Source organism: Camelus ferus, chromosome 15, assembly GCF_009834535.1.
Source record: "Camelus ferus isolate YT-003-E chromosome 15, BCGSAC_Cfer_1.0, whole genome shotgun sequence".
Taxonomy (NCBI): domain Eukaryota; kingdom Metazoa; phylum Chordata; class Mammalia; order Artiodactyla; family Camelidae; genus Camelus; species Camelus ferus.
The window spans coordinates 17,265,815-17,282,076 of record NC_045710.1 but is presented as its reverse complement, the minus strand read 5'-3'; the positions used below and the strand labels follow the sequence as shown (position 1 = coordinate 17,282,076).

Genomic DNA, 16,262 nt, shown 5'->3' with positions numbered 1-16,262 from the left:
GGGGGGGGGGTCACCAGGTGGTGCAGGCCACCTCAGTTCTATCCACGGCAGTGGGTCGGGGGACATGGTGTCCCCTTCCCAGATCCGTGGTCTGGGCTGTACCCTGGCTGGATGGGTGGCAATGTCGTGTTACCAGGGCTGTGTCAAGGTCCCAAGGCGAGAGCCCAGAAGCTGGGTTCAAAGCCTGCCTTCACCCTGGCAGGCCTGGGTGCTGCCTGGTGGTCTCTGAGCCTCCGCCCTGCTCCCTAGAACTGCTTCCTGGAGTGTGCGTACCAGTATGATGACGACGGCTACCAGTCCTACTGCACCATCTGCTGCGGGGGGCGCGAGGTGCTCATGTGCGGGAACAACAATTGCTGCAGGTGAGGGGCCCCACCCTGGAGCACAGCCGCCCACCCTCCTTGCCCAGTTCCGGGGTTCTCGCTGCCCGTTCAGCCCTGTGCTGTGGCCGCAGCCTTGCTCCATCCAGACTGACCCAGGACTGAGAGGCCCCTCTGCTCTGCTGGGCTTCCTTCCAGGTGCTTTTGCGTGGAGTGTGTGGATCTCTTGGTGGGGCCGGGAGCTGCCCAGGCAGCCATTAAGGAAGACCCCTGGAACTGCTACATGTGCGGGCACAAGGGTACCTATGGGCTGCTGCGGCGGCGGGACGACTGGCCCTCTCGGCTCCAGATGTTCTTCGCCAATAACCACGACCAGGAATTTGTGAGTGCTGGGTGCCGGGCCCAGAGCATCTTTCCAGAACCAGAGAAGAGTGTCCCCAGAAGTGGGAGTGCTTCAGTTGGTCGGGGGCCCAGACCAGGGACGGCAGGGCCTGAGCTGCGGGTGGGGTGTGCACTCACAGGTGGATGGGAGGCCGGCTCCGGGTGCAGGTCTGGAGGACACTCCTGCACACTCACCCGGCCTGTTGTGCTCCCTGCCCAGGACCCTCCGAAGGTTTACCCACCTGTCCCAGCCGAGAAGAGGAAGCCTATCCGGGTGCTGTCTCTATTTGATGGAATCGCTACAGGTGAGAGTCACTGACATCCTGTCCTGGGACGTGGGAGCTCTGTTTGGGGGGCTGTGTGTGCATGACTCTGGCAAAGCAAAACAACAGTTAACATTGCAACTATTAAAATATCACCCCAAGAAGGAAACTTTTGTGTTCAATGAAAAGTAAAATAAGTGGTAAACCAGCACGTCCAGTGGGCACTTTCGTTAATGGGGTCGCACGGGAGGTGGTGGGGAGGCTTTCCAGCAGCGGATGGAGCGGTCCGTAGTCAGAGATTACTGAAGATTTTCACAAAACCTCAAAGGACAGACTTGGCAACCAAGACAAAAACATAGGCAGTTCTAAGTCGCAGTGAAAAACAAACTATAAACAAGAGAGTTTAAAGAATATTTAAATCACCCATAATCCTATAATTAGTGTTTTGGTGTATGTCTTTTTACATTTTTAAATTTTAGATTTTTTTTCTGTGCGCTTGTGTTTAATCATACTTAGATAAATAAAAGAATAGTAAAATGCATACTGTCTTATAACTTGCCTTTTCATTTATGATATTATGGGTACTTTTTCGTGTCAATCAACATAGAATTACATTATTTATAAATGCTGCATAGGATTCTGTGGCGTGAAAGCACCATAATGTATTTAATGAACCCCCTATTGGGTTGTTTACTTTTCCCCCACTGTTACGAGCAGTGCTGTGACAAGCATCCTTACATTCATCTTAGTGTACTTAAACCATCAGCTTTTAGAGAATACTGGATCACTGTGTAGCCAGTTTTTTTTAACTTCATGTAGTTCTTGACGTGAATACTGACTTACGTCCACCCCTCTGCCCTACCCTGAGGCTGAGGCTTCTCAGTCCTTAGGAAAGGAGTAGCCTTCCTCAGAACTTGTCTCCAGGAGACCAGAGGGAGATGGGCAGGCTGGGCCTGGAGACCTTGGTCCAAGGGCCAGGGTGGGGATGGCACCCGGGCCAGAGGTCTGTCTTCTGTTCCCAGCTCAGTGCTAATGCCCTAGAGAAGTTAACGTACAGCTTTGGTTTCCCAGGCTAGAACCTCAAAGCCTTCTTAAGCCACTTCACACCCCAAGAAGCCGTACAAGCTCCTTGTTGGGAGGTCTGTTGGGAGCAGTGGGAATGGCTCTCTCAGGGTTTGTTCTGTTTCCTTGACTCAATTCAGCAAGCTTTCGTGGAGGGGTCTTGGTCAGGAAGGGTGAGTAGTTAGCTTAGGAGGAAACACATTGAATGTGACCACCCACTCTGTCCTGAAGACATTTGCAACCCAGGAGAAGGGCTGGGTTAGGCCTGCTTGCTGCTCTGAGGTGGAGTGGGTGCTGAGTGTTGGGGTTTTCAGAGGAGGGGAGGCCATCTTAGAGGTGGTGGGCTGAGGTGGGGTGGGCACTGATGGAACCTTTTTAGAGCAGGCGGCATTTACATTGAGTCTTGATGGATGATGGTTGAGTTGCAGCAGGAGGTGACATAAGGGGTAACGGAAGGACGAGTGTATTCAAGATGTAGAAAGAGCAAAAGTCACCTGTTCTCCCTGCCTCCAGAAACCCCCTGCTATCCTGTCTTGACCACCTTCTGAGTAGATCAAACTAGGTGTGAAACAGCCTAGATGTAACAACCTTGATGTCTTTGTTACTGATATTCCAGTTTATCCAGAAGTTTCCTGCAGCTTTCTAGGCAGGGTAGGGCTTGGGCCTGTCACTGACCCATGTGTCCAGCTGGCCAGAGGGATCCCCTGCAAAGACCAGGGTGCCGGGGAGGTGACCCAGTGACTGTGCTTTTTGCTGGCTGGCACAGGGCTTCTGGTGCTGAAGGACTTGGGCATTCAGGTGGATCGCTACATCGCCTCCGAGGTGTGCGAGGACTCCATCACCGTGGGCATGGTGCGGCACCAGGGGAAGATCATGTACGTCGGGGACGTCCGCAGCGTCACGCAGAAGCATGTATGTCAGTGCTGCGGGCCCCATCCCACCCTCTATTCTTCCCTCCCTTCCATTTCCCTGCTTGTTTCGAGAGGGTCGGGACAGATTCCAGCGGGAACTGGGGAGCCAGGCTTTTCGGGCTCAGGCTGCTCCCTGGCTGGTTTCCAGGCCCTCTTGAGTGGAGGGCCATGGGCTACAGTGAGGTTCCCATCTGCCCCCCAGTACTGCTGGCAACAGCTTTGCCAGCCTCCATTTCTGGGGTGCTCTGGCGGGGTCCTACCTGAGGGGCCTCTTGCCCTTCCAGTTATCCACGTCTGCGCCAAGGGCATTTGGAGAGGTTCAGATGGCACAGACGCCCCGCCCAAGGTGCACAGGGCACGAAATACCTTCCATTTAGCTGCCCAGCCTGGGCCGCTGTTCCCCTGAGTGGCTGTTTTTCCTGCTGGGAGCACACTGGTTTCTCTGCTGGCCTCAGAGTGTCCAGTTCAGGCCCTTCACTTTATTATTTAGGAAGCTGAGCCCAGGGAGCCTCAGTGACTCGCCCGTGGCCACACAGTGTGTGTGTAGCATGGATGTCTGGATACACATGTGAAAGTGTGTGTGGTGAGCGTACAGAGCAGCTGGGTCTCTCCCATGCCAAAGTACTTTTTTTGCCAAATTCACAGATAATTTCTCTCTTCCTTTCTGCCTGTCCCTGGACGTCAGGCCCATCACATTACCTTTGTCCTCCCAGATCCAGGAGTGGGGCCCGTTCGATCTGGTGATTGGGGGCAGTCCCTGCAACGATCTCTCCATCGTCAACCCTGCCCGCAAAGGGCTCTATGGTAGGTGCTGTGCTTGCCCCTCCGCCTGCTGAGCTGGTGCTTCCGCACGTCAGTTTCCTACTTGGATATTTCTGCCCTGGGACGGCTACTCCCCATGACCCTGTCCTCCCTTGCCCTCCCCATGCCCGAGCCACACCACTGTCTCGTGCAGACAGCCCCAGCTGATGGCTTTCTCTTCCGACCTCTCAGAGGGCACTGGCCGGCTCTTCTTTGAGTTCTACCGCCTCCTGCATGATGCGCGGCCCAAGGAGGGAGATGATCGCCCCTTCTTCTGGCTCTTTGAGAATGTGGTGGCCATGGGCGTTAGTGACAAGAGGGACATCTCGCGATTTCTCGAGGTATAGCCGGCAACCTTGGTTTGGCCAGCTCACTAATGGCTTCTACCTTGGACTGCTGCTTTATCCCTGTCTCATCTGCATTGTGGAGCTGGGGACTGGTGACTTCTGCTTTGCAAGGGGCCCGTTTGGGAAGCTCTGAACTTCCCAAGTAGACAGGGAGGAAGCCCACCCCGGAAAAAACCCATGGCCTCACTCTAAGAGGTGGTATGTGGTTGTGGGCCTCAGCGCCGGGAGGACCTGACTGTCACAAATAGCGTGGAGTGCCAGACTCCTGGGCCTGGGCTTCTGTGTGGTGTTTTGCTGGGGGAACCTTTGAGATGCCAAAATCAATTTTCCCAACCAGAATGGCTTGTCCTCGCTCCCTGGCACCGTGATGGATGCCTTATGGCACCTGGGAAGAAAACATGGCTTATCTCAGTTCTTATTCCCTGTGCTGTGGGTCCCAACTTGGCTCTGAGCCTGGTTTGGGCCATGCACAGAGGATTTCTGCAGCCAGAGTCATGCTCGGGGTGGGCGGTCTGGAAGCCCCAGCCTGTTCTCCTGAGTCTTGAGGTCAGTAACACCTCAAGCTGGTGTTCTGGCTAAATTCAAGCAGGCGTCTATTTGGCTCATAATCTGGATATACAGTGAGGATATCCACACTCGTTGGAACTTTCTCAAAGCCTCCAGGTGAGCTAGAGTCGTGTTATCCAGTGTGGTGGGCATCCACCACATACAGTATTTAAATTAACATTCCTCAGGAACACCAGCCTCCTTTCAAGTACTCGTCAGCCATCTGCAGCTGGTGGGCTGGCGGCTTCTACATGGAACGGTGCAGACAGAACATTTCCATCATTGCAGCGTGTTCAGTTGGATTGTGCTGGTCTAGAATGTTCCAGTGAGAGCATGTGGAAGTAGCTAGGTTTAATTCTGGCTTTTCTTGGGGGCTTCAGGCTGTCCCAGTGTGCGGCCTCCTGAGAGAGAAGTAAGAGGCTTTAAGGCTCTGACCTAACGCATTTCCTGGCACTCTAATATTCCTCTCTCGCTCATCTTCAATCTCTCTCCTGTTTTATAGTCCAACCCTGTGATGATTGATGCCAAAGAAGTGTCAGCTGCACACAGGGCCCGCTACTTCTGGGGGAACCTTCCTGGTATGAACAGGTTGGTGAGAGCTCCGTGCCCGGGGTGGCGGCGAGTTGGTGTCTGCAGGCAGGATGGCTGGAAGAGGGGGACCAGCCCCCCCCCCGCCCCCCACTGGCCAGCTTGCTGTGTTGCCGTGTTCTTTGTTTCCTTTTCCTTGGGAAGAAGGGGAATCAAGGTGTAGAAAATACTTGTCTGAGAAGCTGAGAACTAGTGGTCCGAAATAGGACCTTTAAAAAGTACTCTCTTTCCACGGAAAGACTCATCAAGCCGCTGAGTTATATAGTTGGTTCTCCTATATTGGTGATGTATCTAGAGTCAGCTGGTCCTCAGTCTCCTGAGGTAAAGCTGTGGAGGATGTGTCTGGGGATGGGAAAGAGGGTGGAGGCCGGACCACATCCTGCTCCAGGAGAGAGGACCTTGAAGCAGCGGGCACCGTGCAGGTTTGAGGTGCTGCTCCACTTACTTTCCACACACCTGTTGGCTTCAGGTCCTTTTTTAGAAGGATGCTCTTTGTTTAAGTGATACGGGAGATTTTTAAGTCCAAGAATGAGGAAAATTTTATTTCTTCAGTGTAGTAATTGCACTATAAAAAGGTCAATGAGGAGAAAGGAATTCTGGTTGAGAGTTAGCAGTTCAGAAGCAGGGGGCGACCCTCCCAATCTAGATATCCACTATGAAGAGAAATATTTTCCAGAATGTATGAGGAAAATTTTATTTCTTCAGTGTAGTAATTGCACTATAAAAAGGTCGATGAGGAGAAAGGAATTCTGGTTGAGAGTTAGCAGTTCAGAAGCAGGGGGCGACCCTCCCAATCTAGATATCCACTATGAAGAGAAATATTTTCCAGAATGTTTCGAGCGTGTATTTTTAAACCTTGGTAGACCCTTAATTAGGAACATCATGTAATTTGGCTTCAGTCATCTAATCTGCCCCCCTGCCATTAGCAGGAAGTTTCAGGAACTTCCCCAGCATCATACCTGTTTGGCAAAGCTGCTGTCTTTTGCGAGGGCTTGTTGATGGGAAGGAGATGGGTCAGTGGAGTAGCTGACCTGGAAACTGTCAGTATCCCCCTAATGTTCCCCAAATGTCTGTGCATATTGTAAAAATGGACTGGCGAGTATTTTCATGGAGCCACTGACTCAGTGTCTCCTGACAGACCTTGGTCCTGTGGGATTGTTCTTAACTATTTCTTCTAACTCTAAAATTCTAGACCTCCGAGCTTCTAGGAAGAGCAAAGTTACCTGGTGGGACCAATTAGTGTGTCTGTCTATGTGCGTAAACAGGCAAGAGTCTGGAGGTGTGATTTGACCACGGGCCCAGGTGGTTCCCTCGCAGAGACGGTAGACTGCTATGTGAAACCTTTCTTCAGTAGTCCTAAATGTCAGAAAAGGCCAGCACAGAGGGTGGTATTTCGTGATCTCGTCTGCCCACTGAGAAGTGTGACACGTTTAGTGTCACAAAATTTTAGTCTTCTGGGGACTGTGCAGAATTTAAGTCTTGTTAACTGTACATTTAAGGTGTACAGTTCAGTGAATTTCATCCAGTGTATACATCCATGTAACCATCACCATAGTCGAAATACAGAACATTCTGTCATGCCAAAACTCACTTTGTCAATTTTTAAGTAAAAGATATAAAAATAATTGGATTTTCCCCTTTCTCAGCATATGTTATCTGTTTATTTGTAGCTTGAGACCATGTTTGAATTTACCTTTAAGGATTAATGCTGGGTGGACTTATGTCTGTGTACGGCTGCAGTGTATGTGCGTGTGTTTGAAGGGGTTTTCAATGTGTGTGGGTGACAGGGGGCCTCTTTTTGCTTCCCGATGTGAGGCAGAGGGCTGCTGGGTCAGTGCCCTGGGAGCATCTCTGCTCTTCTGGTTTGTTGTTACCCTCTCTCTTCTGCCTCCTAGGCCGTTGGCATCCACTGTGAATGATAAGCTGGAGCTGCAGGAGTGTCTGGAGCATGGCAGAATAGCCAAGGTTAGCCCCAGCGTCAAAGCCCTCTGCTGGGGGTAAGGAGAAAGGGCAGAGGCAGGATGAGCTGGAGCAGCCCTGGGGCTGTGTCCCACCTGTGGTGAATGCAACTTAGGGGGTTGTGCATCCAGTTAGCCAGAAGGGGAGGGTCCAAGGGAAAGCCTGGAGGGCAGGGAGAGGGGTCAGGAATCCTTGCTGGCCTGCAGCCCTTCCTGGTTGAAAATTGTCTGCTGGTCCTGTGGGAGGCAGACACTAAGAAGTCTTTCCCAAGGTCCCTGGGATCTTTTAGGGCTTTTGAATTATTTGGCCGGGACCTACTGCATGAGTCTTCAGAGCAGAGATTTTCCTGTGATTTGCAAGCTCCTTTTCTCTCTGGAGAAATCTCCCAGGACTGCTGGCACCCCAGAGGTGTCTTTGCACCCCTGAGTAAGTTGGCATCCTTTTGCCTGCAAGTCACTACACCTGGGGAACAAACAGTTCTTAGAAGACTTAGGATGGACAGTGGCTGGAGCTGCTATCTCTCAAGTCCTTGGCCAGTGGGATTGGACCAAGGATGGCCAGGTGACCTCAAAGTAGGAAGGAGAGCAAAGCAGTGGGGTCTGTGGGAGGCTCACGACTGGAGCCTGACCCCGGTCCCTGGCAGGTGCCTGGCAGGAGCGGATGGCTGCTCATTTCTCTTTTCCTCTCCTCATCTTCTAGTTCAGCAAAGTGAGGACCATTACTACTAGGTCGAACTCCATAAAGCAGGGCAAAGACCAGCATTTCCCCGTCTTCATGAATGAGAAAGAGGACATCTTATGGTGCACTGAAATGGAAAGGTACCCATTCGTGCTGGTGTTGGGGCTGTGTGCTGCGTTCTGATTGCCGTCTTGGAGGAGGGATCTCTGCCTCTCCGTACCAGGCTCGGATTCCCTGCAGATACCCCATGAGCAGTGGGTTTTCCCAAACATTTCCCAAGATGGCAGATTCCTGGGGAGGATTCCTGTGCATTATAAGGCTGGTTTAAATTAAGAGATGTCTAGGAACCAACCCATGATGCCTTGGCTCCCCATGGTCCTGCTAAACTCCAAGGAAACATTGCAGTTACTCATTTTAGGTACTTTGCAAACCAGGTCAGTGTGGGGCCAGGTGGGCCTTACAGCCTCAGCTCCCTGACTTGGTGCAGACTGGACTCACAGGCTAGATAGACTCTTCATTCTCGGGGTGACTGCGATTTAGCCAGACAAAGGGACTGTTCACACAAATAGCTGGCACAAGCAGGAACTTCTGACGTCAGGCAAGAGTCAGGCCCTCTTGCAGACAGAGTTCTCCCTCCTCTTAGGCGGAAGATGCTAGGGATGTATATTTATTACACACAGACTCGAAATGCCGCTGTGGGTCTCAGTCTCAGGCAGACTGTGTCGTGGGGGTGTTTTTCCACAAACGCTAACTTTGCTTCTACTGTGTGGTACGTCTCTAGGCAGCGGTCATGTTAACTTACCTTCAAACCCACAGAAAGTAGCTGGGCGCCCGAGCCTGGACTTGGTTATTAAGGACAGAAGATGCGGCGGATTCGCCGGGGCCAGCGTTCACCCCTGCCCTCTGCCTTTTCTCCCCAGGGTGTTTGGCTTCCCTGTCCACTATACCGATGTCTCCAACATGAGCCGCTTGGCGAGGCAGAGACTGCTGGGCCGGTCGTGGAGCGTGCCGGTCATCCGCCACCTCTTCGCTCCGCTGAAGGAATATTTTGCTTGTGTGTAAGGGACATGAGGGCAAACCGAGGTAGTGACGCAAAGCTAAACAAACAAACAAACAAACAAAACACAGCAAAACACATGAGGATGGAGAGAAGTATCAGCACCCAGAAGAGAAAAAGGAATTTAAAACAACAAAAAAACCCACAGAGGCGGATATTCCGGAGGGCTTTGCCTTGCAAAAAGGGTTGGACATCATCTCCTGATTTTTCAATGTTAATCTTCAGTCCTATTTAAAAACAAAACCATGCTCCCCCCCACCCTCCCCACCCCCTTTTTTTCGGTCAAACCTTTTGTTTTCTACTCTTTTCAGAGGGGTTTTCTGTTTGTTTGGGTTTTTGTTTCTTGCTGTGACTGAAACAAGAGGGTTTATTGCAGCAAAAAAAAAAAAAAAAATCAGTAACAAAAAATAGTAACCATACCTTGCAGAGGAAAGATGGGAGAGAAGGAAAAAAGGAAATTCTATAGAAATCTATATATTGGATATTTTTTTTTTTTTTTTTTTTTTTTTTTACTATATATCTTTTTTTGTTGTTGTCTCTAGCCTGATCAGATAGGAGCACAAACAGGGGACAGAATATAGACACTCAGGTGGCAGAGTTCCCTCCCAGCCACTGAGCTGTCTTGCCAGCACCATTCCTGGTCATGCAAAACACAACCCAACTAGCAGCAGAGAGACGAGAACACCACACAAGACCCTTTTATACAGTATTCAGGTGCCTACCACACAGGAAACCTTGAAGAAAATCAGTTTCTAGAAGCCGCTGTTACCTCTTGTTTACAGTTTATATATATATGATAGATATGAGATATATATATAAAAGGTACTGTTAACTACTGTACAACCCGACTTCATAATGGTGCTTTACAACAGCGAGATGAGTAAAAACATCAGCTTCCACGTTGCCTTATGTGCAAAGGGTTTTAACCAAGGATGGAGAAAGGGAGACAGCTTGGAGGTGAACGGTGACCATGGTGGAGTATTTTTTTCCCCTTGGTGTTTAACCAGGTGAAGGAGGGGAATTTGGGAAGAGCGTGCTCCCGCTTCTCCCTGCCAAAAAAGGGGGTGAGATTCAGTGGTCGGGACCGTGGAAAGCTGAGTGTGGGGTCCATCCAGGCTCACGCAATAACCTTTTGATTTTTTTTTCGAAAAGGAGACTCCCTCGGCAAGATGGCAGGATGAGGGGTCTTCATTCCCAATTTCTCACATTAGCCGATTCGAGGGCTCCTTGCGGTGGGATCAGAAAAAAATCCAGAGTGCGGGCAAGTGACAGTTCAAACCCCACCTGGAGCAAATAAAAAAACATACAAAACGTACTGGTGCTTTCCTGTCTAAGTCGCTTTTTGTGTGTTCTTTTATGAGGCCCCCACCATCCACCCTCTGTGCACAAGGCGGCTTCCGGCCCCTGGAACGTGATGTTTTTGGTCATCTCCAAAGGCTGCAGTTTTATACTGGGAGGCTGATGACACCTTTTGTTATAATTATTCTTATGGTTCTGGTTATAATTATGTTTGTTTTCAGATTTTCTTTAAGAAAACAAAAACCCAACCCCCCCTCCCTTTAGGTTTCAAACCAAGGTGCGGGGAGCAGGGTGCTTCTAAGTTAGTGGTGGCCCTGGTGCCCTGGCTCCCCACCCCTCGGGCCAGGTGGGCCACCGGGCGCAGCGGACAGCTGGAGTCCCCAAGGCCGGCCTTCCGGACGCGTCCCTCTTCTCTTCTGCTTCCCTCCTCTCGAGTCACGTGTGTCAGGGCTAGAGGGAGGACCAGGCCGTCTCTCTCCTCGTGTGTGTGATTGGAGTGGTGTGTATTTCTTTTCTAGTACTTGGTCTGATGATAGCTGTGCTCTTACCTCGAGTCAGCAGCACCTGGAGCCCCAAGTGCACGACACTTGGTTCCGCTTCCCACTGAGGCAGGCAGCCTGACGTTGGCGGTAGGCAAGGGCAGCGTGGGTGGCTCCAGGGTGAGGGCCCAACGGGCAGATGCCTGCCTGGACAGATGGGGTGTAGATATGTGGCATATAGAGATATATATTTTATAATGGGAGGGGGGAATGGCACCTCCTGGGACTGGCAGGGCTGGGAGGTGTGCTGTCAAGCACATGGTCCCACGTTCGCATCCCTAGAAAGATAGGGCCTATGGTGATAGGCACTATATAAATACATAGATAGGGTTATGTATAAGAAATATTATGGAGTGGGGAGCGGGGGAAGGAGGCTCAGAATACTGAGTCTTGGACCCCACCGCAGACAAGCCCCACACCAATCAATCAATCCCACACGCACACACAGGAACATGTTTCTCTACGATGCATAACAGATGCGTGTGCGTGCACACACACATACACGCACACACACACGCACACATACACAGACACAGCCAGGGAGCTCCCAGCGCTATTCTCCCCAGGATCCAGGACTTTGCGGAGTCGGCCCTGCAGCTCTTTACCTCTGTTGCCCTGATTGCAGGTAGACTGTCAATCCCAGAAGTTGCTAGGTGCTGAAGGCAGGAAAAGGAGGAGGTTTTCTTTTAGCAGGTGCTCTCCTCTAGCAGGTAGCGTTCTATCTCTTTTGCCCCTGGTGATGTCACAAGATTCTTCTGTTAGCAACCTGTGACACTGACCTGCAACCCTAGGCACCGTCAAGTCCGCCCTCGACTCCCCCTACCTATTCTCCCCCGACCAAAATGAAATTGATGTCCAGGGCTGTCTTGGCTAGGGGGCTTCCATTGGAAAAAGAAATGGGACAGTGAACCTCACCTTTTGAATAAATCAAATTGGTAATTGTGACAAAACTAAACCAAGCTTTGAATCCCTTGCTCATTGCTCAGGAATAAGTTCACAGCTGGTGGCCATGGTCTCCTGCTCCTATTAAGGGGGCTTAGTCCCAGATCCCAAGCTTCTCATTTCCTTGTCAGATTGGTTTTTAAGATCATACCCAGTTGCTTCCTGCCAGCTCAGTGCTGTGATGGCAGGTGGTGCCGGTGGGCCCCCCAGGGTTGGAGCAGCTTGGGGGATCCCGCTACCCCTCCCTTGTTGGAGTCTGTACCTAATTGTGGTGCTCACCCTGCCCCCTCCTCCAGCCCAGCTCCATCTTCCTGGGGAGCCCACTGGCACCACTCTAGGAGGGCTGGGGGAGGAGGACTGCCACAGGCAGTCCAAGGTGCTCCCTCCCCTGCCGGCCAGCGCTAAGGTCTTCCCAGCCCCAGTGTCAGGACAGAGCCTCTTCCTCTGCAAACAGACCTCCCAGCTCTTCTGGCTCTCCTAGGCCTTTGTCCACTGCATGTGTGCAGGAGTTTGTCTTTCCCCGTGGCCCAAGCTCCACCCAGGGGGTTGGTGTGGGGAAGAAACTTGGTAGCCAAGGATGTGGTAAGCCTGAGGGGTCAGTGTGGGTCTGCCAGCTTGCTCAGAGGAGGCCTGGTTGTTGGCTGACTAATACACGTTCCTCCAGGTCCAGCAACCTGACTAGGCCCCAGAATGGACCAGATGCACCCTCGTAGGGATGAGAGTTAACAATCACCAGCTTTTCCTCCAGCCACACCCGTGGGCTTGGTCCCACAGTGGAACTTGGTAGGGTGCAGGGGGCCTCGGGAATGTGCCAGCGTGGCCATGCTGGGGTGTTCTTAATCTACTTCCAACCCTGGGGGGCTTCTGGGGACAGGAATCTGGTCACCTTCTAAAAGGAGCTGTGCTTCAACAGGCTGAGGCAAGATCGTGCTAAGATTCAGGTGGAAGATTCTGTGTGTGAGGCTGAAGGTAGAGGCAGTGGGGCAGGAGAAACCAAGAAGGCCTAGGGAAAAATCAGGAGTGTGTTCCCAGTGGGGCGTTCTTTCTAAAGAGCAGGCCCATTTACAAATCCCTGAGAATGAGGGCCTGAGGATGATGCCCCCATCTGCCTACAGGTGCCAAGTGGAGTTCGGTGCCAAAGAGATCTGTGGCTCTTGTCTGGGGGAGGTAGCCGGGGGCTCAGGTGGGTTGCACAGCCCTGGGTCACCTGCCCGAGGAGGAAGCTAGTCTCCAGCTGGCTGGTGCTGACCCCCTTCCCCAGCGAATGACTGAAGAGCAGTAGGCTGGGAGGCAGCGGGTGACGACGGTCTTGCAGTTGGTGGATGACAGCCTGGGTGTGCACTGTCCGCTTTTCTTTCTAGACCCCAGAACCTTCCTGCTATTGAACGTCCTACCAGGAAGCAAACTTCCCAAAAGAGCATCCAGGACTGCTTAGCTTTTGAGACAGGCCTGGGAGTGGCTGGCTGGCAAAGGTGCCTGTGTGAGTTTTTGGTGAGTCACTAGGGTGCAGATTGGGACAGGCAGACCCGGCAGGGAGGTGGTGGGCTGGTGGACACTGAACTTGTCTAATGAGGACCAGCTCCCCATACTTGCCACTTAGCCGGCAATTCTGGGGACGTCTTGATGGGGATAACTCACCATATCCAGCGTGGGAAGGTCTGTAACAGGAGCAAGGGAGGGACCATCTCAGCAGAGCCATCTGGGGAAGGTTCTTTGGGAAAACTGCCATGGGTAGTCTTCGTCTCTCTGATGATACAAGTATATATAAAGTGGGTCTCAAAGGCAGTTTTGAATTCCTGTTGCTGCTCCGCTTTGTGCAGAGATGCTGTGGCACTGGTGTTGTTCAGAGGTGTCGTTTTCAGGAAGCTTGCATGGTTAGGGCCATGGGGCCTGCCTGGCACCATGAGGGCTGGTCGTTTCCTGTGGTCAAAGTAGCAGCCAAGCCAAGGTGCTGGTGAGAACTGGGTTTCTAGCCAGGCCCCGTTTCGATCCCAGGAGGGGAGGAATCTGAACTGGTCATCAGGTTTGGTCTCATCTGGACGTGTCCAGCACTTGTGATTAGAGGTGACACTGGAGTTGTCCTGCCCTCTGGCAGGAGGCAGCTGAAGCCTTTCTTCCACCTCTGGAGGGATGGCGTGGAGCTGGGATGGCCTTCCCGGCCGTTCCCTGCTGAGACAGGGACTAACCGCGAGTGTTTGGAGGAAACGATAGATTTCTATCAAGGATGGACTCCGCCGTTGTAGCAGAAGCTCTCAAATCTTTACGTTTTGGTAAAGGAAGGCTGGGGTCTTCGGGAAGTGAGGGCAGCCCCTCCTGTCCCTGTTTCAGAGATCCACCCAGCTGAGTGGGGCTGTGGTTGGTGACCACCTGCTCACCGCTGACTCTTGGCAGTAGCGTTTGGGGAGAGGGAGAAACAAGCAGGTCAAAAGCAGGGAGGACAAGGATGGAAGGTCCCTTGGCTAGTGACCGGCTAAATTGCCCAGACGGATGCCCGCAGACTCCTGTAACTCCAGTAACTGGAAAACTCCCCCAATCTCTCCCCCGCAAGGGACGTGGGAGGGCGGCTTCCTCAACCTCCAGTCTCTGGCCTCCAGCCCCGGCTTGAGGACATGAGCAGGGATCCGAAAGCATCACCCGAGTCCCATTTCACTTCACAGACTGATTTGGTTGCACAGCCCTAGAATCCAACCAACCACAAAAATGCCGAAATTCCTTAGAATACGCAGAGGGAGGAGGTGACTCAACAAGGTGCTAAAACATTTTATTAAAAATATATATTGTTAAATTAAGTCTGCTGTCTGGACAATGACTGTTTGTTTTGTTTTCTTGTAGTGGAGTTTAAAAGAGACTATTATTTTACTCTGATATATTATTATTAAAAAGGCATTTTAACTTTGTACTTGAAAACTAAATGAGCGATTTCATGTGTTTTAGCTGAGGCATTGAAGTAGCGGGTGCTTACTTATTTGTGGGAAATCATGTATTCATACTGAAGAATAAACTCCGTAGCTGATTTGGTAATAACTTTTACTGTTACAGACGATTTCGCTTTGACCCCGGCGGGAGAACACTTTTACTGCACATTCCACGCAGCTAAATGCAGGACTTACTCCCCGGACCCTTCCCTCCCCAGCCCTCTTTCCTTTCTCTTCAGTTCCTCTTCTCTTTGTTGTTGCTGGGTTGTTTTTTTTTTGTTTGTTTGTTTGTTTGTTTTTTTTCCTTCCTGGTTCCAGCATCCTTTCACCACTGTATTTTTTTTAGGGTTGCTTCTCTATTTATTGACAATAATAATGTACATTTCACAGTCTGGTTCTGGGACATCAGGGAGGGGCGTGTGCGAGAGGGCCCTGCGCGGGTCCCCACCCCTGTGCCCCGGTGTTCTGTTGTATCTCTGTGTAAGTGATGCTTGTGACATAGCTGTTTATGAAATAATTATAAAGAGGTCAATGCGTACAGCAGATGTAGAAAGTCTGTCAGTTCCGCCTTCATCACATTTTTTTTTTTTTTGTGCCCAGAAGAATATAATAAAGCTCCTTTCTAATGTACTTGTGCTGGAGAACACTTGAATAAATGGACTGTTTTTGTGCAAAAAGAAAAACGGAAAAAAGCACCGTAATAATGTCCTTTTGTCTTGCGTCTCCTTTCCCCTGACATGACTGTCTGCAGCCTTCTTCAGAGGGGGTAAGTGCCCAGATCGGGTCTAGACAACGCAGTTCCTCCCTTAAGACATCACCTGCCTGAACATTCAACAGGGACTGTGAAGTGGGAGGGTGGTTTGTTGGCTTGAAACTCACAGATCAGTCAGAGTGCGGCAGGGTTGCTGGAAAAGCAGATTCTGTCCAGGGCTGAGCAAGAGAAACGTACAGAGTAGAGCGGAGAGAGGAGAGGGCTGGGTGCCAGTGTCAGACGAGCCAGAGGGCTTTCATTATGGGCACAGTTCCCCTCTGTAGGGGGAGGTTTCTCCAACACAAGAAGGACATCCAGAGGAGAGCAGCAGGGTGGTGGGCAGCCTGGACTGTGCAAGGGACCCAGGCATTTGGCCGAAAAAAGGGAGACTTGATAGATGTTTGCAGACAGTGACAGGGTGAGCCCAAAGGGCGGGGACGATTCTAAGTAGTTCCATGTGGCAGGCGGAAGGGGGCCAGGTGGCAGAAGGTGGCCTGTTTCAGCTCCACAAAAGGAAGTCCCTTTTCCGCCCCTGACCAGCAGTGCAGGTGCCACCCTGAGGACAGGGGAGTCCTGGTCAGTTAGAGGCACTGGACAACTACTGCTAACCCTCCTCCGAACCCCAGGTCTGCCGCCTGCTGGCTGACCTGCCCCTCCTCGGTACCATCTTGCAAGTGGACGGTGCCTTGTGGTTGAAAGAGCCCATTTACACACCACATCCCCTTTGTCCTCGTAATTCTTGGCCAGAAAGTCACTAGTTCCCTGTCCTCCCATCTAAGAGACTGATCCAAACACAGAAGAGTTGGGCTTTTCCCATCACGTCTCCTCTCTGAGCCCCCCGGCATTCCACGCTACGTTTCCACTTCCTAAGTGCCAAGCGGGTCCGGCCAATGGTGTTTTATC

General features: G+C 51.5%; 1 protein-coding gene across 8 annotated transcripts in view; it reads left to right on the top strand.

The window, feature by feature from the left end:
• The window catches only part of DNMT3A (DNA methyltransferase 3 alpha), a 103,115-nt gene extending 87,824 nt beyond the window's left edge, over positions 1–15,291 (top strand). For 7 of the 8 annotated variants that reach the window (XM_032497153.1, XM_032497151.1, XM_032497152.1 and 4 more), the window contains 10 exons: positions 250–362; positions 519–702; positions 922–1,006; positions 2,793–2,938; positions 3,651–3,741; positions 3,931–4,079; positions 5,134–5,219; positions 7,115–7,184; positions 7,878–7,996; positions 8,777–15,291. In XM_032497153.1, coding sequence (XP_032353044.1) covers positions 250–362; positions 519–702; positions 922–1,006; positions 2,793–2,938; positions 3,651–3,741; positions 3,931–4,079; positions 5,134–5,219; positions 7,115–7,184; positions 7,878–7,996; positions 8,777–8,918 — 1,185 coding nt within the window. In that variant the 3' untranslated portion in view covers positions 8,919–15,291. Of the gene's footprint in view, positions 1–202; positions 363–518; positions 703–921; positions 1,007–2,792; positions 2,939–3,650; positions 3,742–3,930; positions 4,080–5,133; positions 5,220–7,114; positions 7,185–7,877; positions 7,997–8,776 lie in introns of those variants that run through there. The other variant, XM_032497158.1, reaches the window with a different exon arrangement.
• Positions 15,292–16,262: the final 971 nt, after the last annotated feature.